This window comes from Rana temporaria, chromosome 5, assembly GCF_905171775.1.
Source record: "Rana temporaria chromosome 5, aRanTem1.1, whole genome shotgun sequence".
Lineage (NCBI taxonomy): Eukaryota > Metazoa > Chordata > Amphibia > Anura > Ranidae > Rana > Rana temporaria.
This window is the reverse complement of record NC_053493.1, coordinates 6,773,443-6,796,754: the sequence shown is the minus strand read 5'-3', so window position 1 is coordinate 6,796,754 and position 23,312 is coordinate 6,773,443. Positions and strand designations below refer to the sequence as shown.

At 47.4% G+C, this 23,312-nt stretch overlaps 1 protein-coding gene across 2 annotated transcripts in view; it reads left to right on the top strand.

The window, feature by feature from the left end:
- LOC120939772 (1-phosphatidylinositol 4,5-bisphosphate phosphodiesterase gamma-1-like) overlaps positions 1 to 23,312 on the top strand; it is a 160,317-nt gene that overhangs the window by 64,841 nt on the left and 72,164 nt on the right. For both annotated transcript variants that reach the window (XM_040352124.1, XM_040352123.1), the window contains exons 8-12: positions 1,879 to 1,913; positions 5,418 to 5,490; positions 13,362 to 13,463; positions 19,365 to 19,483; positions 20,521 to 20,606. In XM_040352124.1, coding sequence (XP_040208058.1) covers positions 1,879 to 1,913; positions 5,418 to 5,490; positions 13,362 to 13,463; positions 19,365 to 19,483; positions 20,521 to 20,606 — 415 coding nt within the window. The remainder of the gene's footprint in view (positions 1 to 1,878; positions 1,914 to 5,417; positions 5,491 to 13,361; positions 13,464 to 19,364; positions 19,484 to 20,520; positions 20,607 to 23,312) is intronic.

Here is a 23,312-nt window from a genome sequence, read left to right as displayed (position 1 = left end):
CCAGCGGACGCCGAAGAATTGCATCTACGATCCGAAGGCGTACGAAGACATACGCCTGTCGGATCTAACCCAGATGCCGTCGTATCTTGTTGTGTGTTGAGTTATTTTGAGGGGACGGCAAATTTACACCGTTATACAAGCTTTACACTCACTACACAACATTGTAGATACTATTAGTCAGATTCAGAAAGACTGGCTTAACTTTCTGCCGGCGTAGCGTATCGTATTTACGCTACGCCGCTGTAAGTCAGAGAGGCAAGTGCTGTATTCACAAAGCACTTGCCTCCTAAGTTACGGCGGCGTAGCGTAAATGGGCCGGCGTAAGCGCGCCCAATTCAAATTGTGAAGAGGTGGGCGTGTTTTATGTAAATAAACCGTGACCCCACGTAAATGACGTTTTGAACGAAAGGCGCATGTCCGTGGACGTATCCCAGTGCGCATGCTCCAAATTACGCCGCAAGGACTTATTGGTTTCGACGTGAACGTAAATTACGTCCAGCCCCATTCACGGACGACTTACGCAAACGACGTAAAATTTTCAAAATTCGACGCGGGAACGACGTCCATACTTAACATTGGCTAGGCCAGCTATTTGTTGGACTAACTTTACGCCTGAAAACGCCTTACGTAAACGGCGTATCTTTACTGCGACGGGCAAGCGTACGTTCGTGAATAGGCATATCTCGCTGATTTACGTATTCTAGGCGTAAATCAGCGTTCACGCCCCTAGCGGCCGGCCTAAGTAGAAAGCTAAGATACGACGGTGCAGGCGGTCGTATCTTAGCTAAATTTAGGTGTATCTCATTTTGAGAATACACTTAAAGATACGACGGCGCAGATTCAGAGTTATGACGGCGTATCTACTGATACGCCGGCGTAACACTACCTGAATCTGGGTAAGAGTGTAATTTCTTCAGTGTTGTCACATGAAAAGATACAAGAAAAGATTTACACAAATGTGAGGGGTGTACTTTCTTTTGTGAGATACTGTGTATACAAAGGGCTAGATTCAGGTAGGGGCGCGCATAGTTACGGCGGTGCAGCGTATCGTATTTACGCTACGCCGCCGTAAGTTAGAGAGGCAAGTGCTGTATTCACTTGCCTTCTAAGTTACGGTGGCGTAGCGTAAATGGGGCCGGCGTAAGCGCGCGTAATTCAAATGTGGATGAGGGGGCGTGTTTTATGCTAATGTGTGATGACCTGACGTGATTGACGTTTTTTACGAACGGCGCATGCGCCGTCCGTGTAGATATCCCAGTGTGCATTGCTCCCAAGTACGCCACAACGACGTATTGGTTTCGACGTGAACGTAAATTACGTCCAGCCCTATTCGCGAACGACTTACGCAAACGATGTAAAAAATTCAAATTTCGAAGCGGGAACGACGTCCATACTTAACATTGGCTGCGCCTCCTAATAGCAGGAGTAACCTTACGCCAAAAAAGCCTAACGCAAACGACGTAACTAAATTGCGCCGGGCGTACGTACGTTTGTGAATCGGCGTATCTAAGTCATTTGCATATTCTACGCCGAAAACAACGGAAGCGCCCCCTAGCGGCCAGCGTAAAATTGCACACAATTATATGCCGCCGTATTCAAGTTACGTCGGCGGAGGATGCCTATTTTTTGAACATATCTGCCTTTGAGAATCGGCCTAAAAATACGACGGCGCAGATTTGAAATTACGGCGGCGTATCTGGAGATACGCCGCCGTATCTGCTTGCTGAATCTAGCCCAAATTGTATATATAATATTATTTATTTATGCATTATATAATGTGATTTTGATACATAATAATTTAAATATATACCTAAAATAAAAATAGGAAATGATACACAGAGCATTTATGTAGTTGTGACTTTTCCCCTTAATTTGCAGATCATCGAGCAACTGGAACTGTCTTTCCCGCTAAGGTAAGTCACTTACCATCCCACGTAATCAATCCATGGGGTGTGTCACAGTCTGCTGTGTGTCGGAGGAATTGCAGGGGGGCATAAAAGACGTAGGACACCCTCAGGCCCCCCTCACAGGGACACCCTCAGGCACCCTTTCCATGGATGAGAAATGGTCACAAGTGACTCGGCGCACCCCTCCCAGGGTGAAACGTTGTCTTAAAAACACATGGCACCCTCAGAGGCACCCTCCCCAGGGTAAAGAGTGTTCCTAAAAGATGTAGGGGGCACCCTCAGGCACCCCTTCCAAGAATGAAATATGGTCACAAGAGACTCGGGGCACCCCACACCCCATGCAGGGGGTAAAATAATTCATAATAGACTCAAGACATCTTCCCTCTAAGAGTGACAACTTGTCACAGGGCGGCACCCTTGCAGGGTAAAAAGTTGTCACAAAAGACTCAGGGCGCCCTCAGGAACCCATTCCCAGAGCGCAACGTTGTCACACAAGACTCAGGGCACCCCAAAACCCCTTCCCAGGATGAAAAGTTGTCAAAAAAGTCCCATGGCAACCTCAGGCATGACTCCCAGGGTATAGAGTTGTCTTATACATAACTTAGGGCACCCTCAGGTGCCTCTCCAGAGGTAAAAAGTGGGCACAAGAGACTCAGGGCACTCCACACCCCTCCCAAGGGTAAAAGGTTTCAGAATAGACCCAAGGCATCTTCCAGCACCCCTCTAAGAGTAAGGAGAAGTCACAAATGCCACAGGGCACAATTCTAAGGTGAAAAGTTGTCACAAAAGACTCAGGACACCCCTCCCAAGGTGACAAGTTGTCATAATAAACTCAGGGCACCCTTGGAACACCTTCCAGGGTGAAAAGTTATCACAGAGGCCTCAGGGCACCCTTCCAAGGTGCATAGTTGTCACAAAAGACTTGGGGCACAGTTACAAACCCCCCCCCCCGGGTGAAAAGTTGCCATAATAGACTCAAGGCACCCTCCCAGGGTGACAAGTTGTCACAGAAGACTCAGGACACCCCTCCCAGGGTGTCAAGTTGTCATAATAGACTCAGAGCACCCTTGGGACACCTCCCAGGGTGAAAAGTTGTCACAGAGGCCTCAGAGCACCCTTCCAAGTTGAAAAGTTGTCACTGAAGACTCAAGACGCCCCTCCCAGGGTGAAAAGTTGCCATAATAGACTCAAGGCACCCTTGGTACCCTTCCAAGGTGAAAAGTTGTCACAAAAGACTCAGGGCGCCTTCGGGACCCCCTCACATGGTGAAAAGTTGTCACAGAGGCCTCAGAGCACCCTTCCAAGGTGAAAAGTTGTCGCAAAAGACTCTGGGTGCCCTCAGGACCCCTCACATGGTGAAAAGTTGTTACAGAGGACTCAGAGCACCCTTCCAAGGTAAAATGTGATATAATAGACCCAGGGCACCCCTCCTAGGGTGAAAAATTGACAAAAAACACCCCTCAGATCCCCGTCGGCATCCCTCGCAATGTGAAACGTTTTCATACTAGATCCAGGAAAATAAGTTATTATAAATACGCCACGCCACCCTCCGGCGCCCCCAATCTCCCGGAGGCCGGATAGCGCACCCAGAAATCTGGGGATCTGCTCTACAGAAGGACAATGCTTTGGCTTCTCTAGATGTGATCACAGAACACTCTGATCCTTCCTAGGACATAGCAGGTGCAAGCCCAAGATGAGGGGCCCTTGCCTGATAATTTGGGCCCTGTGGCCCCCCAGGAGCATTGTCTCTGCTGTGTGTAGCCGATACGCTGGATATCTGTCCTGTGATACTTTGTATCCTTTTGTTTGGGATGTTTCCTATTTCCTGCTGCAATTAGTGTGGAGTCAGCGAAGTTCAGACGGGTTCACAGAAAATCCTTTCGTGCCTTCCAATCGGCAAAGGAAATATCGCCCACTGCAGGTGGAACGGAGTACTGCCTTTCAGTCTTAGTCTTGCTTTGAGTTGTTTTGTAGGTTTAACAGAAGACATTTTGTTTAGAAAGTAACAAATAATCAATTAAGCAATATTTGTCAGCAGTGGCGACTGGTGCTCAAAATTTTTGGGGGGGCAAACAAAGTAAAAAATTCATTAAAAAAAACATCAAACGCAGCCATTGTGCCCATCAATTGCCGCCACTGTGCCCATCAATTGCAGCCATTGTGCCCATCAAACGCAGCCACTGTGCCCATCAAACGCTGCCACTGTGCCCATCAAACGCTGCCACTGTGCCCATAAAATGCTGCCATTGTGCCTATCAAACGCAGTCAGTGTGCCCATCAAACACAGCCACTCTGCCCCAAGTGCTGCCAATGTGCCCCCACCGTCACTTCTCCCGCCCGTTCCTCCTCTCATCCTCTCCTTGATTGGATGCCTGATAGGGACATTCTTCTCACTGATCACCAATGTAAGGGACATTCTTCTCACTGATCACCAATGTAAGGAACATTCTTCCCACTGACCACCAATGTAAGGGACATTCTTCTCACTGATCACCAATGTAAGGGACATTCTTCTCACTGATCACCAATGTAAGGGACATTCTTCTCACTGATCACCAATGTAAGGGACATTCTTCTCACTGATCACCAATGTAAGGGAAATTCTTCCCACTGACCACCAATGTAAGGAACATTCTTCTCACTGATCACCAATGTAAGGGAAATTCTTCCCACTGATCACTAATGTAAGGAACATTCTTCCCACTGATCACTAATGTAAGGAACATTCTTCCCACTGATCACCAATGTAAGGGACATTCTTCTCACTGATCACCAATGTAAGGGACATTCTTCTCACTGATCACCAATGTAAGGAACATTCTTCTCACTGATCACCAATGTAAGGGACATTCTTCTCACTGATCACCAATGTAAGGGACATTCTTCTCACTGATCACCAATGTAAGGAGCATTCTTCTCACTGATCACCAATGTAAGGGACATTCTTCCCACTGATCACCAATGTAAGGGACATTCTTCCCACTGATCACCAATGTAAGGAACATTCTTCCCACTGATCACCAATGTAAGGGACATTCTTCCCACTGATCACCAATGTAAGGGACATTCTTCTCACTGATCACCAATGTAAGGAACATTCTTCTCACTGATCACCAATGTAAGGAACATTCTTCCCACTGATCACCAATGTAAGGGACATTCTTCTCACTGATCACCAATGTAAGGAGCATTCTTCTCACTGATCACCAATGTAAGGGACATTCTTCTCACTGATCACCAATGTAAGGGACATTCTTCTCACTGATCACCAATGTAAGGGACATTCTTCTCACTGATCACCAATGTAAGGAACATTCTTCCCACTGATCACCAATGTAAGGGACATTCTTCCCACTGATCACCAATGTAAGGGACATTCTTCTCACTGATCACCAATGTAAGGAACATTCTTCTCCCATTATTAGGTTGTACAACCAAACACAGGGTTTTGGGATTTTATGGGTTGTTCTTATAATTGTTACATAACATCCCCTTTGTGTTTGGTGGCAGGAATGTGGACCGGCCGTCTCTGTGTCAAATCTCACTCTACGATTTCCAGCGCTTCCTCCAATACGATCAGAAGGTGAGTGCTGCGTACAGCGGGGGTTGGGTGGGGGCGATACGTCAGGATTCACGTGTAAAGCGTAACTCCAGGCCCAGTTTATAGTTGGAGTTCTATCTATTCTCTTTAGCTGTCTGTGTCCCCATTGGAGAGATTTTCCCTCACTTCCTGTTTAGTCAATGGGGGGCAAGAAGTAAAGGGAAAACCTCCTCACCGTGGTCACAGCTGTAAAAACCTAATTGGGGTTCAAAAGTATAACTTATGTGTCGGGTTTTTTTAATCATGGGTATCATATGCAAATTTACATATTTACCTGAAAAAAATGGAACTTTTTAAAGCCCTGACTGTAAGAAAGCTGATAGTTCCCTTTATTAAGGTTGGTGCAGTAAAGTTGCCCTGTGATGGAGCTGAATGTCCAATCCATGAACGGGGGGGGGGCCCTGCCACACCTTCCTATGAACGTCGTCCAGGAAGCAGCGATTCCCCCCCCCCCCCCCCCGACACCCCCATGGACCAGAGCAATTCTTACATTGACAATATGGGCCTCTTTATTTGCCTATAATAACTTTGTCACTATTGACCTCTTCCCAACCGCTCCATAGACAAAAGACGTCTACAGAGCGGTTGAGTTATTCCGGGACGACGTCCCTGGGACGTCCTCCCAGAATCCTTCACTTGCGCGCCCCCTGCGGCGCGCTCCCAGAATCATCTGTGAGCGCCGGGTCTAGAAGATCGCGGTAAATCGCCGCTGATAGCGGCGGTTTACCACGTGATCGCTCCGTCAAATGACGGAGCGATCACTTGTAAACAAATGCAGTCACAGACCCATCCATCCCTCCCTGTGCAATACTCTGCAATACCCCCCACACTCTGCAATACCCCCCACACTCTGCAATACCCCCCACACTCACACTCTGCAATACCCCCCACACTCTGCAATACCCCCCACACTCACACTCTGCAATACCCCCCATACTCTGCAATACCCCCCACACTCTGCAATACCCCCCACACTCACACTCTGCAATACCCCCCATACTCTGCAATACCCCCCACACTCTGCAATATCCCCCACACTCTGCAATACCCCCCACACTCTGCAATACCCCCCACACTCACACTCTGCAATACCCCCCATACTCTGCAATACCCCCCACACTCTGCAATATCCCCCACACTCTGCAATACCCCCCATACTCTGCAATACCCCCCACACTCTGCAATACCCCCCACACTCACACTCTGCAATACCCCCCACACTCTGCAATACCCCCCACACTCACACTCTGCAATACCCCCCATACCAGTGGCGGCTGGTGCTCAAAATTTTTGGGGGGGGCGCAAAGGAAAAAAAAAATTGCAGTCTCACTGTGCCCAATTGCAGCCACTGTTACATGCCATCAAATGCAGCCACTGTGCCATCAATGCCATGCCATTAAACGCAGTCACTGTGCCATCAATTCGCACCACTGTGCCATCAATTCGCACCACTGTGCCATCAATTCGCACCACTGTGCCATGCCATTAAACGCAGCCCCTGTGCCATACATTGTCACCACTGTGCCATGCCATTAAACGCAGCCCCTGTGCCATACATTGTCACCACTGTGCCATGCCATTAAACGCAGCCACTGTGCCATCCATTGTCACCACTGTGCCATGCCATTAAACGCAGCCACTGTGCCATACATTGTCACCACTGTGCCATGCCATTAAACGCAGTCAATGTGCCATCCATTGTCACCACTGTGCCATGCCATTAAACGCAGCCAATGTGCCATACATTGTCACCACTGTGCCATGCCATTAAACGCAGCCCCTGTGCCATACATTGTCACCACTGTGCCATGCCATTAAACGCAGTCACTGTGCCATCCATTGTCACCATTGTGCCATGCCATTAAACGCAGCCCCTGTGCCATACATTGTCACCACTGTGCCATGCCATTAAACGCAGCCCCTGTGCCATACATTGTCACCACTGTGCCATGCCATTAAACGCAGCCCCTGTGCCATACATTGTCACCACTGTGCCATGCCATCAAACTCAGCCACTGTGCCATACATTGTCACCACTGTGCCATGCCATTAAACGCAGCCACTGTGCCCTTTAATGGTCGCCGCTGTGCCACTTTGCCCTGTAAATTGCGTCCCCCCCGGCACTTACCTTTACTGGAGTCAGGCATCCACGTCCCACGATGTCTTCTCCCGCCCTCGATGACTGACAGGCGTCTCAGCCAATCAGGTTACAGGTAGCCAGAACCGGCCAACGTGATTGGCTGAGACGCCTGTCATCTTATTCAAGGGGCGTACAGTCTGTGCGCTCCGAGAATAAGCTTCCGGGCTGTATTGGGAAAGCCTATCAGAGCCGTTGGCTTTGATAGACATTTCCCTACAGCCAACCAGCTGGCATTATTCAGATGGCCGGACATTGAGCGCCGACCATCTGAATAACAGCGGCAGCGGCGAAAATAACATAGATTCGTGCAATGCATGAGTCTATGTTATTTCACTCAGTGGCGGTGAGAGCCAGAGGGGGCGGCGCTCCAGCGCCCTCTATGGACGAACCGCCACTGCCCCATACTCTGCAATACCCCCCATACTCTGCAATACCCCCCACACTCTGCAATACCCCCCACACTCTGCAATACCCCCCACACTCACACTCTGCAATACCCCCCATACTCTGCAATACCCCCAATACTCCGCAATACCTGCTAATATGACAGAAACGAGAATTTTTTTATTTTTTTTTTACAGAATTTTCAGTGTTTTTTCTTTTGTAGCGCTAAAAATAAAAAACCCAGAGGTGATCAAATACCACCAAAAGAAAGCTCTATTTGTGTGAAAAAAAAGGACAAAAATTTCAGACGGGTACAATGTTGTATGACTGAGTAATTGTCATTCAAATTGTGAGAGCACCGAAAGCTGAAAATTGGTCTGGTGAGGAAGGGGGTTTAAGTGCCCAGTGGTCAAGAGGTTAAAGGGGTTGTAAAGGTACAATTTTTTTTTTCTAAAATTCTCTACTATTCTAATTCGGATACATTTTTTTTTTTTTCCTAAATAAAATGTAAAATTAAAAAAAAAGCCTTTTTTTCATTTGCAAACACTTAGCAATACTTTGTACCCTTCATGTCATTTTAGTATCACTTTAAACTGGACAAATTATAGAATATAATAACTACTTTTTATTTATGTTAAAAAAAAAAAAATTTAAATAACGCTGGTCAACTTTTTTTTTTTTTATGCTTTTTGTCCTTTTTTTTTTTTTGCAAAACAATATTTCAGAAAAAAACTCCAGTTCACCCCCCCCCCCCCCCCCCCCAAAATAAAAAACATTGTATATATTGCTTTGTAACCTTAAAGGGGTTGTAAATTATTATTTTTTTCCCCCTAAATATCTTCCTTTACCTTAGTGCAGTCCTCCTTCACTTACCTCATCCTTCCATTTTGCTTTTAAATGTCCTTATTTCTTCTGAGAAATCCTCACTTCCTGTTCTTCTGTCTGTAACTCCACACAGTAATGCAAGGCTTTCTCCCTGGTGTGGAGTGTCGTGCTCGCCCCCTCCCTTGGACCAGGGCCATCTTTTCCATTGGGCACGCTGGGCAGTTGCCCGGGGGCCCCGCTTGCCTGGGGGGCCCCACCGGCTGCCCAGCAACTCCAGTAAAAAATTGTGGAGAGTGACGGGTTAGAACTGCCCATGCCCAGTTTGCGGAAATCACAGAGAAGATCCGGTCCTCCACGAGTGCGGGGGGTTGCTGATGTAAGGGGGGAGTGAATGCAAAAATGTAAGGGGGCACTGATATAAAGGTTCCCCCTCCTATATTAGTGACCCCCCTTACCTTAGTGTATTTAATCTAAGGAAGGTGGTCTCTGGTCACCAGAGTACCCCCCACATCAGAGTTTTCAGGATTCCCCCTTACAATGCAAGGGGGAACTCAGTCTGCGGACCCTGATGTAAGTGGGAAAGAGAAAGCAGTGGACTCTGATATAAGGTGGTCTCTGGTCACCAGAGCCCCCCTCCACATCAGAGTTCCCCCTTACATCATGATCTGCAGCGTTCCCCTTTACATAAGAGTTCCCTTTCACTGTAAGAGGGAATCCTGCAGACTCTGATGTAAGAGGAAACTCTGTGCTGGCTGGGTTATAGTAACCTGACCTTCATGTCAATGAAGACATTTTTTTTTACTTTTGTTTAACTTAAACACATTGCTAATAGCACTAGCTACTGTATATGTTTATAGTTTAAATACTGACATTTGCATTGTTCGGCACCGAAAACTGTAATTTTAGGTACTTTTTTTGCACTGGCAGTAAAACATGTGGTTCTGCCAGTAAATTTTATGATTTTTGTCAGTAAATTCTCGAGTGTGATTGTGTAGACAGGGCCCCAGTGCACTGTATTGCCCGGGGGCCTATAATGCTCTTAAGATGACACTGCCTTGGACTACAGGAGAGTCAGGACGCCCACTAACACACAGCTCCTTTCTCTATCTGCAACGTAGAGAGCGTCCTGACTCTCCTGTAGTCCAAGGGAGGGGGCGAGCACGACACTCCACACCAGGGAGAAAGCCCCGCATTACTGTGTGGAGTTACAGACAGAAGAACAGGAAGTGAGGATTTCTCAGAAGAAAAAAGGACATTTAGAAGCAAAATGGAAGGATGAGGTAAGTGAAGGAGGACTGCACTAAGGTAAAGGAAGATATTTAGGGGAAAAAAATTCTACCTTTGCAACCCCTTTAAGGTTACAAAGTAATTTATACAATGTTTTTTTTTTTTGGGGGGGGGGGGGGGGGTTGCGCAAACTTGACTTTCTTTCTGAAATATTATTTAGCAAAAAAAAAGAAAAAATTATAAGGACAAAAAGCATAAAAAAAGTCAACCAGCGTTATTTAAAACGTTTTTTTTACCATAAGTAAAAGTAGTTATTTTATTCTATAATTTGTCCAGTTTAAAGTGATGCTAAAATGATGTGAAGGGTACAAAGTATTGCAAAGTGTTTGCAAATGAAAAAGGGCATTTTTTTTTTTTTTTACATTTTATTAAGGATAAGAAAAAATGTATTGTAAAAAAAAAAAATTATCCGAATTAGATTAGTACTACATTTAAACAAATCCGAAATAACGAAAAAATAAATAATAATTCAGACAAAATTCAAATGCTTTTTAAACAGTTTTTCGAATTCTAATAGTTTTCACATCCGAAAACTTTTTGAATAGAAAATAAAGGAATAGAATAGAAAAAATATTGTTTTGCAAAAAATTTCTAAGGACAAGAAGCATAAAAAAAAAAAGTTGACCAGCGTTATTTAAAAAAAAAAAAAAGTTTTATCATAAATGATAAATTAGTTATTTTATTCTATCATTTCTCCAGTTTAAAATGATGCTAAAAATGTGTTAATGGTACAAAGTATTTGCAAATGATAAAAGTATTTTTTATTTTTTTTATTTCACATTTTATTTAAGAAAAAAATACTGGCCCAGATTCAAGAAGCACTTGCGCCCGCGCAATCATAGGTTACGCAGCGCAAGTGCTTACTTGCTCCGGTGTAACGAGTGCTCCTGATTCAGGAACCTCGATACGCCGACTGCAGGCTAAAATCTGCGCGGCATAAGGCTCTTATGCCTCGCAGATTTTAGGCTGCATTATTGCGGGGGGCCGCTAGGGGGCGCTCCTATTGTGATCAGCATGTAGTATGCAAATTGCATACTACCACTGATTCACAAGCTTGCGCGGGCCCCGCGCAAGCCAGGTACGGAGTTTCCGTACGGCTACTTTTAGCGCAAGGCTGCCCCTAATAATAGTAGGGGCAATGCTAAAGTATAGCCGCGCTCCCGCGCCGTGAAATTTGAATTTCACGGCGTTTGCGTAAGTGATACGTGAATGGCGCTGGACGCCATTCACGTTCACTTAGAAGCAAATGACGTCCTTGCGACGTCATTTGCCGCAATGCACGTCGGGAAAGTTTCCCGACGGAGCATGCGCTGTACGCTCGGCGCGGGAGCGCGCCTAATTTAAATGATTCCCGCCCCCGGCGGGATCATTTAACTTGCGCGCGCTTGCGCCGGGCAAATTTGCCGGCGCGCCCTCGCAATTCACGGAGCTACTGCTCCGTGAATCGAGGGCAGCGCAAAATATTTGCGGGGGCGCAGGGCAAAATCGTTGCCCTGCTCCCCCGCAAATATCGCGCAATTCTACTTGAATCTGGGCCACTAATGGTAAATACAAATAGAATTAATAATAAAAAAAAAAATTTGGAGATTCTTGTTTAACCGGCCTTGCCTACACACAATCGTGAAAAAAAAATGCAATAGCAAAGCGCGGTGACGTACAACACGTACGACGGCACTATAAAGGGGAAGTTCCATGCGGATGGCGCCACCCTTGGGGCTGCTTTTGCCGATTCCGTGTTAGTAAAAGACGATTTGCGCTTTTCTGTCTGTTACAGCGTGAGGAATGTGCGATCTCCATTACGAACGCTAGTTTTACCAGAACGAGCGCTCCCGTCTCATAACTTGCTTCTGAGCATGTGCATTTTTTTTTCCATCTTTAACAGCCCACACACGACCGTTTTTTACGACGTGAAAAACAACGCGAAAAATTAGAGCATGTTCTAAATTTTTAATTGCCATTTTTCACGTTGAGAAAAATGCTCTGGAGCCCACACACGATCGTTTTTAACCATTTAAGACCCGGACCAAATTGCAGGTAAAGGACCCGGGCAGTTTTTGCGATTCGGCACTGCGTCGCTTTAACTGACAATTGCGCGGCCGTGCGACGTGGCTCCCAAACAAAATTGGCGTCCTTTTTTCTTCCCACAAATAGAGCTTTCTTTTGGTGGTGTTTGATCACCTCTGCGGTTTTCATTTTTTGCGCTATAAACAAAAATAGAGCGACGATTTTGAAAAAAAATTTAAATTTTTACTTTTTTGCTATAATAAATATCCCCCAAAAAAATTGAATTTTTTTGTTTTCCTCAGTTTAGGCCGATACGTATTCTTCTACATATTTTTGGTAAAAAAAATCGCAATAAGCGTTTATCGATTGGTTTGCGCAAAATTTATAGCGTTTAAAAAATAGGGGATAGTTTTATTTATTTTTTTACTACTAATGGCGGCGATCAGCGATTTTTTTCGTGACTGCGACATTATAGCGGACACATCGGACAATTTTGACACATTTTTGGGACCATTGTCAATTTCACAGCAAAAAATGCTATAAAAATACACTGATTACTGTGAAAATTACAATTGCAGTTTAGGAGTTAACCACTAGGGGGCGCTGAAGGGGTTAAGTGTGACCTCATATGTGTTTCTAACTGTAGGGGGGCGGGGCTGGACGTGTGACGTCATTGAACGTGTTTCCCCTATATCAGGGAACACACCATCAATGACGGCGCCACAGTGAAGAACGGGGAAGCTGTGTTTACACTCACCTCTCCTCGTTCTTCAGCTCCGGAGGACCGATTGCGGGACTCCAGCGGCGATCGGGTCTGCGGGTGCCGCGGTCACGGAGCTTCGGACCGGGTCGCGGGCACGTGCCCGCGACCCATGGCTGGGCACTTAAAGAGGACGTACAGGTAGGTGCTTGTGCCCAGTCGTGCCATTCTGCCGACGTATATCTGCAGGAGGCGGTCCTTAAGTGGTTAATGACCAATTTAAAAAATTGCATTTTTCTCGTCATGAAAAACGGTCGCGTGTACGCGGCGGCATCACTGACACTGCAGGTTCTGCATGGTGTGAATGGAGCCTAAGGTCCACTACAGGTAACAGCCTATGAGAAGGGATTGGGGGAGGGGTGTATTCTGACCCAGGGCAGTAGCGCAGTACAAGCGGGGTGTCGTATCTTTCCACCTTGAGGAAATAACTCCCTGCCTCTTTCTCTGTTGCAGGAATCCTGGGCAAGTGACCTTCGGAAAGTGAGAGATTATCTATGCAGTTATCTCCGAGACACAGACAGCGAGATGTCCGAGCCGGTGCTGCAACTGGACGAGGTGAGATATTCCATGCACTCTGATTGGTCCAGAGACATAGTAATCATTAAAGGGGTTGTAAAGGTACAATTTATATCTTCCTTTCCCTTTAGTGCAGTCCTCCTTCACTTACCTCATCCTTCCATTTTGCTTTTAAATGTCCTTATTTCTTCTGAGAAATCCTCACTTCCTGTTCTTCTGTCTGTAACTCCACACAGTAATGCGAGGCTTTCTCCCTGGTGTGGAGTGTCGTGCTCGCCCCCCTCCCCTGGACTACAGGAGAGTCAGGACGCCCACTAACACACAGCTCCTTTCTCTATCCGCAATGTAGAGAGCGTCCTGACTCTCCTGTAGTCCAAGGGCGAGCACGACACTCCACACCAGGGAGAAAGCCTCGCATTACTGTGTGGACTTACAGACAGAAGAACACCTTGCACTGTCTGCCGAAGCCCCCCCCCCCCCCGAGACCCCGTTTTACTTACCTGAGCCCCGAACTTCAGTAAGCACAATCCTGCGTCATTCACCCCATGGCTTCTCGGCCCTTCATTGGATAGATTGATAGCAACGCAGCCTTTGGCTCCATCTGCTGTCAATCAAATCCAATTACGCGTGGGGGCGGGGCCGAGTCATACACTCAGCGTCTATGTACGCCGAGTGTATGACACAGGAGCGCGCTTCCCAGAAGGGGGAGGAGCTGAGAGAGCTGCCGTGGGACCCCCAGAAGAGGACGATCGGGGCCACTCTGTGAAAAACGAACCGCACAGTGGAGGTAAGTATGACGGGTTTGTTATTTTTTTATTTTTTTTAAAGTGAACCTTTAGTACCACTTTAACCACTTAAGGACCGCCGCACGCCCATATACATCAACAGAATGGCACGGCTGGGCACAAGGGTGTACATGTACGTCCCCTTTAAGAACCCAGCCATGGGTCGCAAGCGCGCCGCTGGCGGCGCGCTCGTGACACGGTCCGAAGCTCCGTGACCGCGCCCGCGGGACCCGCAGACCCGATCGCCGCCGGTGTCCCGCGATCGGTCCCCGGAGCTGAAGAACGGGGAGAGGTGAGTATAACAAACCTTCCCCAGTCTCTGTGGCTTTTCACTGATCATCTGTTCCCTGTCATAGGTAACGACGATCAGTGACGTCACACGTCCAGCCCCGCTCCCCTACAGTAAGAAACACACATTAGGACACACCTAACCCCTTAGTGCCCCCTAGTGGTTAACCCCGTCACTGCCAGTGTCATTTTCACAGTAATCAGTGCATTTTTATAGCACTTTTCGCTGTATAAATGACAATGGTCCCAAAAATGTGTCAAAAGTGTCCGAAGTGTCCGCCATATTGTCGCAGTGATGAAAAAAAAAACGACGATTGCCGCCACTAGTAGTAAAAAAAAAAATTATTAATAAAAATGCCATAAAACTATCCCCAATTTTGTAAACGCTATAAATTTTGCGCAAACCAATCGATAAACGCTTATTGCGATTTTTTTTTTACCAAAAATAGGTAGAAGAATACGTATCGGCCTAAACTGAGGAAAGAAAAATGTTTTTTTATATATTTTTGGGGATATTTATTATAGCAAAAAGTAAAAAATATTGAATTTTTTTCAAAATTGTCGCTCTATTTTTGTTTATAGCGCAAAAAAATAAAAACCGCAGAGGTGATCAAATACCACCAAAAGAAAGCTCTATTTGTGAAGAAAAAAAGGACGCCAGTTTTGTTTGGGAGCCACGTCGCACGACCACGCAATTGTCATTTAAAACGACGCCGTGCCGAATCGCAACAAGGGGCAAGGTCCTTTACCTGCATAATGGTCCGGGGGGCTTAAGCGGATAAAAAAAATCCAAGGGGAAGAAGTTTGTTTTCGGAAATGTACTTTCATTTGTTGCATTTTGACAAAAATGGGAATGTGAATGTAATGTGTCGCTCTCTACTGGAGAATGGAATAACTGCACCATAAACCTTGGTAAATGTCCCGGATCACTTACAGGAAGAGGCGCCGCTACTAAACTCTTCACCAGATGGCGCTTTCCACCCACTAAGTTGCACGCCATTTTCCCATCTGTTCCATCAATATGTTTCAGAGGTTGTCCATCCCCCGGATCCTTTTCTTATACTTTCTGGGAATGCGATAAAATTTCACATATGTGGAGACAATTTGAAAAATTTGCCTCCACTAATGTATTTCCTGTATTCGTATTAATCTTACCTTAACCACTTAACCCCTGGACCATTATGCAGGTTAAGGACCTGGCCCCTTTTTGCGATTCGGCACTGCGTCGCTTTAACTGACAATTGCGCGGTCGTGCGACGTGGCTCCCAAACAAAATTGACGTCCTTTTTTTCCCCACAAATAGAGCTTTCTTTTGGTGGTATTTGATCACCTCTGCGGTTTTTATTTTTTGCGCTATAAACAAAAATAGAGCGACAATTTTGAAAAAAAATGCAATATTTTTTACTTTTTGCTATAATAAATATCCCCCAAAAAATATATACATTTTTTTTTCCTCAGTTTAGGCTGATACGTATTCTTCTACCTATTTTTGGTAAAAAAAATCGCAATAAGCGTTTATCGATTGGTTTGCGCAAAATAGGGGATAGTTTTATTGCATTTTTATTAATAATAATTTTTTTACTACTAATGGCGGCGATCATTGTTTTTTTTCGTGACTGCGACATTATGGCGGACACTTCGGATACTTTTGACACATTTTTGGGACCGTTGTCATTTTCACAGCAAAAAGTGCTATAAAAATGCATTGTTTACTGTGAAAATGACAATTGCAGTTTGGGAGTTAACCACCAGGGGGCGCTGTAGGGGTTAAGTGTGACCTCATATGTGTTTCTAACTGTAGGGGGGCGGGGCTGGACGTGTGATGTCACTGATCGTGCTTCCCTATATCACGATCAATGACACTGCCACTGTGAAGAACAGGAAAGGTTTGTTTACACTCTCCTCTGCCCGTTCTTCAGCTCCTGTGACCGATTGTGGGACACCGGCAGCGATCGGGTCTGTGGGTCCTGCGACCACGGTCACCGAGCTTCGGACCGGGTCGCGTGCGCGCGCCGGCGACCCACGGCTGGGCTCTTAAAGGCAACGTACCTGTACGTGCTTCTGCCCAGCCGTGCCATTCTGCCGACGTATATCTGCAGGAGGCGGTCCTTAAGTGATTAAATAATTGTCTACCATCCACTACCATCCCAGATATCTCTATCCTGCATAGGAAGCCTCGTACACACGGGCCAGAATCTCGTCAGGAAAAAAACATAGTTTTTCCTGACGAGATTCTTGGCAAGAATCTCTTGCCACCCCGAGTGTACAGACTCTCCTTTCAAAAGAACCGCGGTTCTCTTGGAAGGCAAGAACGCAGTGACGTCATCGCGTACGACGAGAATGCGGTCGTCACATTCGATGCCGTCGCCGCCATCTTGCTGCACCCTACCAATGCCTAGGAAGCTACCGCGCATGCGTCAACGTCATTTCGAGCATGCGCGGGTTTCCACAGCGACAGGTAAGTATACACACTCTTGGGTTTCTCGGAAGGAAAACACTGCCGAGAATCACGAAGAGGAAATAGAGAGCGGGTTCTCTATTTTTCTCGTCGAGATTTTAGGCAGTTTTCTTGACGAGAAACCGGAAAGCCTCGTACGCACGCTCGGTTTACTCGGCAAGAAAGCTCTGCCAGCAGTTTTCTTGCCGGTTCTTGCCGAGTAAACCGAGCGTGTGTACGAGGCTTGAGACTTATCCACACATAAGTGTAGCCATTCACTGGTTAACCACTTGCTACCCAGGCCGGTTCTGGCACTTTTCTCCTACATGTAAAAATCATAATTTCTCAGGACCCCCAAACATTATGGGCTAGATTCACAGAGAGATACGCCGTCGTATCTCTGACTTAGGCCGGTCGTATCTATGCGCCTGATTCATAGAATCAAGTTACGCATAGATGTGACTAAGATCCGACAGGTGTAATTGTGTTACACCGTCAGATCTTAACTGCAATTTAAAAATGGCCGCGGGGGGTGTTCTCGCTGATTAATATGTAAATCAGCGAGATACGCCAATTCACGAACGTACGGGGGCCCGACGCAGTGTTGTTACGACGTTTACGTAGCGGTTTTCCCGGCGTATACTTACCCCTGCTTCTATGAGGCGCAGCCAATGTTAAGTATAGCCGTCGTTCCCGCGTCGATTTTTATTTTTTTTACGTCGTTTGCGTACGCCGATTCTCAAACCCGATCGTCGCAAGTTACGCTCACGCCGAAACCACTGACGTCCTAGCGACGTCAGTGGGAGCAATGCATGCCGGGAAATTTCACAGACGGCGCATTTAAATCGGCACGGGGACGCGCCTGATTTAAATACTACACTCCCCCTAGCCGCGGAATTTGAATTCCGCCGGGGGATTTACGATCCGCCGCCGCAAGTTTGGAGGTAAGTGGTTTGTGAATTACCCACTTGCCTCTCAAACTTGCGGAAGCGGATCTTAAATCACATAGATCACGCGGATCTAAAGATTCGCTGATCTATGTGAATCTAGCCCTATATATGTTTTTTTTAGCAGAGACCCTAGGGAATAAAATGGTGGTGGTTGCAACTTTTTTTATCTTGCACGGTATTTACGCGGCAATTTTTCAAAGCATTCTTTTTGTAAAAAAAAAAAAAAAAACGGTTTCATGCATAAAAAAAAAAAATCAGGAAAGTTAGCCCGATTTTTTTGCATAATGTGAAAGATGATGTTATGCCAAGTAAATAGACACCTAACATGTCAGGCTTTGAAATTGCGTGGAATGGCGCCAAACTTCGGTACTTAAAGCGGTGTTCCTCCTAAAAAAAAAATTAAGAGCAGCAGCTACATATACTGCTTTTAATAATAGGACACTTACCTGTCCTGGAGTCCAGCGATGTCGGCACCCGCAGCTGATGGTTCCATCAGCTGCCGGGTACTGCCGCCGCCATTGCGAGTAAGGGAACCAGCAGTGTAGCCGTTCGGCTTCCCGCCGGGAACCCTACTGTGCATGCGCGAGGCCCCCGCTCCTCTCTCCTATTGGCCCGGCGGCCAGAGGAGGAGGATGGAGCCCGATGATGACATCACGGGCTGCGGCCCGGACTCCTGGATGACCAATGTCTCCCTGGTTGTGTGCTCTTCCCTTGGTGGTGACCCATGTCTCTATGGCTGTGTGCTCTTCCCTTGGTGGTGACCCATGTCTCTATGGCTGTGTGCTCTTCCCTTGGTGGTGACCCATGTCTCTATGGCTGTGTGCTCTTCCCTTGGTGGTGACCCATGTCTCTATGGCTGTGTGCTCTTCCCCCTGGTGGTGACCTATGTCTTTTTGGTTGTGTGCAGTGCCCCCTGGTGGTGTCCCATGTCTCTCTGGTTGGATGCAGTGCCCTCTGATGGTGACTCATGTCTCTGTGGTTGGTTGCAGTGCCCCCCGAAAGGTGACCCATATCTCTCTGGTTGGATGCAGTGCCCCCTGGTGATGACCCATATCTCTCTGGTTGGATGCAGTGCCCCCTGGTGATGACCCATGTCTCTCTGGTTGGGTCCATGCCCCCTGGTGATGACCCCTGTCTCTCTGGTTGGGTGAAGTGCCCCCCAATGGTGACCCATGTCAATCTAGTTGGGTGCAGTGTCCCCTGATGGTGACCGATGTCTCTCTGGTTGGGTGCAGTGCCCCCCAATGGTGACCCATGTCAATCTAGTTGGGTGCAGTGCCCCCTGGTGATGACCCATGTCTCTCTGGTTGGGTGCAGAGCCCCCTGGTGATGACCCCTGTCTCTCTGGTTGGGTGCAGTGCCCCCCAATGGTGACCCATGTCAATCTAGTTGGGTGCAGTGTCCCCTGATGGTGACCGATGTCTCTCTGATTGAGTGCAGTGCCCCCTGGTTGGTGACCCTTGTCTTTTTCTCTTTTCAGTTCCTGATTTACCTCTTCTCCAAAGAAAATGGGATTGTGGACTTTCGGTGTGACGTGGTGATCCCGGAAGAGATGAACTACCCGCTGTCCCAGTACTGGATCTCCTCCTCCCATAACACGTAAGATCCAAAACTAGAAAATGACTATTCTAATAAGTGAAACATACTCCACCTGACACGTCTATAGATTCTCTGGTCTCCTGGATTTCAGCCTTAATATCTGTGATTGGCTCTAAGCAGACGGTATATTTCACAGTGTATGTGCCACTAACCTGTGAGAACCAGGGGGGCTGAAGCAGGCTGTTAGTCATAGGCTGGCCCGTTCCCAGATCCCACCCCTGCCTAGTCTGATACTGAGGTGGTTGTGTTTCTATAGCAATGTCATGTGGCCACCGTTCTTATAAGATGCTCCAATCTTGTCTCTCCAATGTGATGAGGCTTCCACTACCTCTACACATGAAGAGTATATGGTTTGGCTCCAAGGGGGAGTGGCCAGTCACTGACTTTCATACTATGTCAGTATTTGCATAAAACATTCTGAAATGTAGACATGTGCACTGCTGAAAAATGTGTTCATTTTCATTTCATTCGTTTTTTAGCTTTTTTCGGAAATTTGTGAATTCGAAAATTTGAACATTTTCGAATTCAGAATTTTCGAATTTCTGATTTTCGAATTCAGAAATTTAAAATTTTTGATTTTCGAAATTTTAGAATTTCCGAAATTTCGAGTTTTTACATTTCCAAAATTCCGGAAATTCGACATTTCGGAAATTCGAAAATTCAGGTTTCGGAAATTCGAAAATTCTGAAATTTAAAAATTTGGAAATTCGGAAATGTTGGAATTAATGAATTTGTCAAAATTCGGAACTGAAATGCTGATTTGCCCATCAGGTGAGCTAACAGGATGTCAGATTACCACATACAGTGACACCACAAACTTTCAGGTTCCTTGCAAACAGTCTTGTTCTTATTTTCCAACCAATTCAATTCTTCGATATAAAATGTAGACGCTCGGGAAGTAGGAGGACCTTCCTCTGTTTTCACTCCGCCCTACACGTTACATGTGACCTTCTAACGAGTTTATATTATTTTTTGTAAACATTATTTCAGAGCATTTCCTCTGTGTCATGTGACGGTAACTCCGCCTCTTCCTGCAGGTACCTGACGGGGGACCAGTTCTCCAGCGAGTCCTCTCTGGAGGCGTACGCTCGCTGTCTCCGCATGGGCTGCCGCTGCATCGAGCGTGAGTAACCGAAGATCAGAAATTACTTTTTTTTTTTAAATCTGAAAATTACCGAATTTATCGGGGTATACCGCGCGCCGGCGTATAACGCACACCCCAAACTTAGGAAGGTAGTTAACTACTTACCCCCCGGACCATATTGCTGGTCAAAGACCAGAGCACTTTTTGCGATTCGGGACTGCGACGCTTTAACTGACAATTGCGCGGTCGTGCGACGTGGCTCCCAAACAAAATTGGCGTCCTTTTTTTCCCACAAATAGAGCTTTCTTTTGGTGGTATTTGATCACCTCTGCGGTTTTTATTTTTTGCGCCATAAACAAAAATAGAGCGACAATTTTGAAAAAAAATAATATTTTTTACATTTTGCTGTAATAAATATCCCCCAAAAATATATAAAAAAAAAATTTTTTTCCTTAGTTTAGGCCGATACGTATTCTTCTACATATTTTTCGTAAAAAAAATCGCAATAAGCGTTTATTGATTGGTTTGCGCAAAAGTTATAGCGTTTACAAAATAGGGGGTATTTTTATGGCATTTTTATTAATATATTTTTTTTACTAGTAATGGCGGCGATCAGCGATTTTTTTTCGTTACTGCGACATTATGGCGGACACTTCGGACACTTTTGACAAATTTTTGGGACCATTGGCATTTTTATAGCGATCAGTGCTATAAAAATGCATTAGATTACTATAAAAATGCCACTGGCAGTGAAGGGGTTAACACTAGGGGGCGGGGAAGGGGTTAAGTATGCCTGGGTGTGTTCTTACTGTGGGGGGGGGGGCCTCACTAGGGGAAACACTGATCTTCTGTTCATACATTGTATGAACAGAAAATCAGCATTTCCCCCGCTGACAGGACCGAGAGCTGTGTGTTTACACACACAGCTCCCGGTCCCCGCTCTGTAACGAGCGATCGCGTGTGCCCGGCGGCGATCGCGCCCGCCGGGCACACGCACGGGAGTCGGGGGCGAGCGGGGGGCGCGCACGCGCCCCCTAGTGGCGGCTATACGATAGGACGTATAGCTACGGGCTTTCGCCCAGGAGAGCCGACCTGCCGCCGTATAATGACGGTGGCTGGTCGGCTAGTGGTTAAGGGGAAAAAAACCTAAAATTTTTGCCCTGCATCCATCGGTGGCCTTGTCCGGCGTCCGTCTGCGGCCTTGCGCGGGGTCCGTCCAGCCTTGTGGGTGTCCGTCTGCGGCTTTGGAGGTGTCCGCCTGCGGCTTCCTCGCGGGGTCCGTCCAGTCCATCTGCACCTTGCCCGTGGTCGCAGCGGTGTTTGTTTTTTGCGCCTCAGCTGAGCCGTGAGGAGCCGGATTTCGGGTGTGTTCGGCTCCTCTCGCGTGGCTGTGGGCGGAGCCGAGTGTGGCCGAGCCTAGCCGAGTGCGCAGTACACTTGGCTCGGCTTGGCTCTAGGCTGCGGCGCTCGGCTCCTCTTGCGTGGCTGCGGACAGAGCCGAGCGTGGCCAAGCCTAGCCGAGTGCGCAGTACACTAGGCTCGGTCTATTTCGGCGGCGCCCGGGAACAGCAGTATCGGCGTATATCGCGCACCAACGATTTTCCCCTGATTTTAAGGGGAAAAAAGTGCGCGGTATACGCCGATAAATACGGTACCTGATGCACGTGATTGAAGAGAGTTTCTCCAAACAAAATTTGATTTTGAAGGGATATCTTGACAAATTTAGTACCGTATTTATTGGGGTATAGCGCGCTCCCGCGTATAGCGCGCACCCCTAAAGTTGCCCGAAATTCCGGGCAACTTTAGGGGTGTCCCCATAGCAGCCTGCCTGTGCTGAGTGAGAGGAGGAGAGAAGCCAGAGCAGGAGCCGCGGCAGCCTGGTTGTTCAAAGCGCGGGGAACATGACAGCTTTCAATTCAATAGCTGTATTCCCAGTGGCGAGCCGCCATATACAGCCCCTCCCCCTTGTCCGGGCACTTTGATAGACAGATCACCCATCCCAGGATTGGACCGGTGATCTGTCTATCAAAGTTTCCCGGACAAGGGTGAGGGGCTTATATGGCGGCTCGCGTGGGGAACACAGCTATTGAATTGAAAGCTGTCATGTTCCCCGCGCTTTGAACAACCAGGCTGCGGCGGCTCCTGCTCTGGCTCCTCTCCTCCTCTCACTCAGCACAGGTAGGCTGCTATGGGGACACTGGCTGCTATGGGGACACTGGCTGCTATGGGGACACTGGCTGCTATGGGGACACTGGCTGCTGTGGGGACACTGGCTGCTGTGGGGACACTGGCTGCTATGGGGATGCTATGGGGACACTGTCTGCTATAGGGACACTGGCTGCAATGGGGACACTGGCTGCTGTGGGGACACTGGCTGCTGTGGGGACACTGGCTGCACTGGGGACACTGGCTGCACTGGGGACACTGGCTGCACTGGGGACACTGGCTGCACTGGGGACACTGGCTGCATTGGGGACACTGGCTGCAATGGGGACACTGACTGAAATGGGGACACTGGGTACACGTGGCTGCATTGGGGACACGTGGCTGCATTGGGGACACGTGGCTGCATTGGGGACACGTGGCTGCACTGAGTACACGTGGCTGCACTGAGTACACGTGGCTGCATTGGGGACACTGGCTGCAATGGGGACACTGGCTGCACTGAGTACACGTGGCTGCATTGGGGACACTGGCTGCAATGGGGACACTGGCTGCACTGGGTACACGTGGCTGCATTGGGGA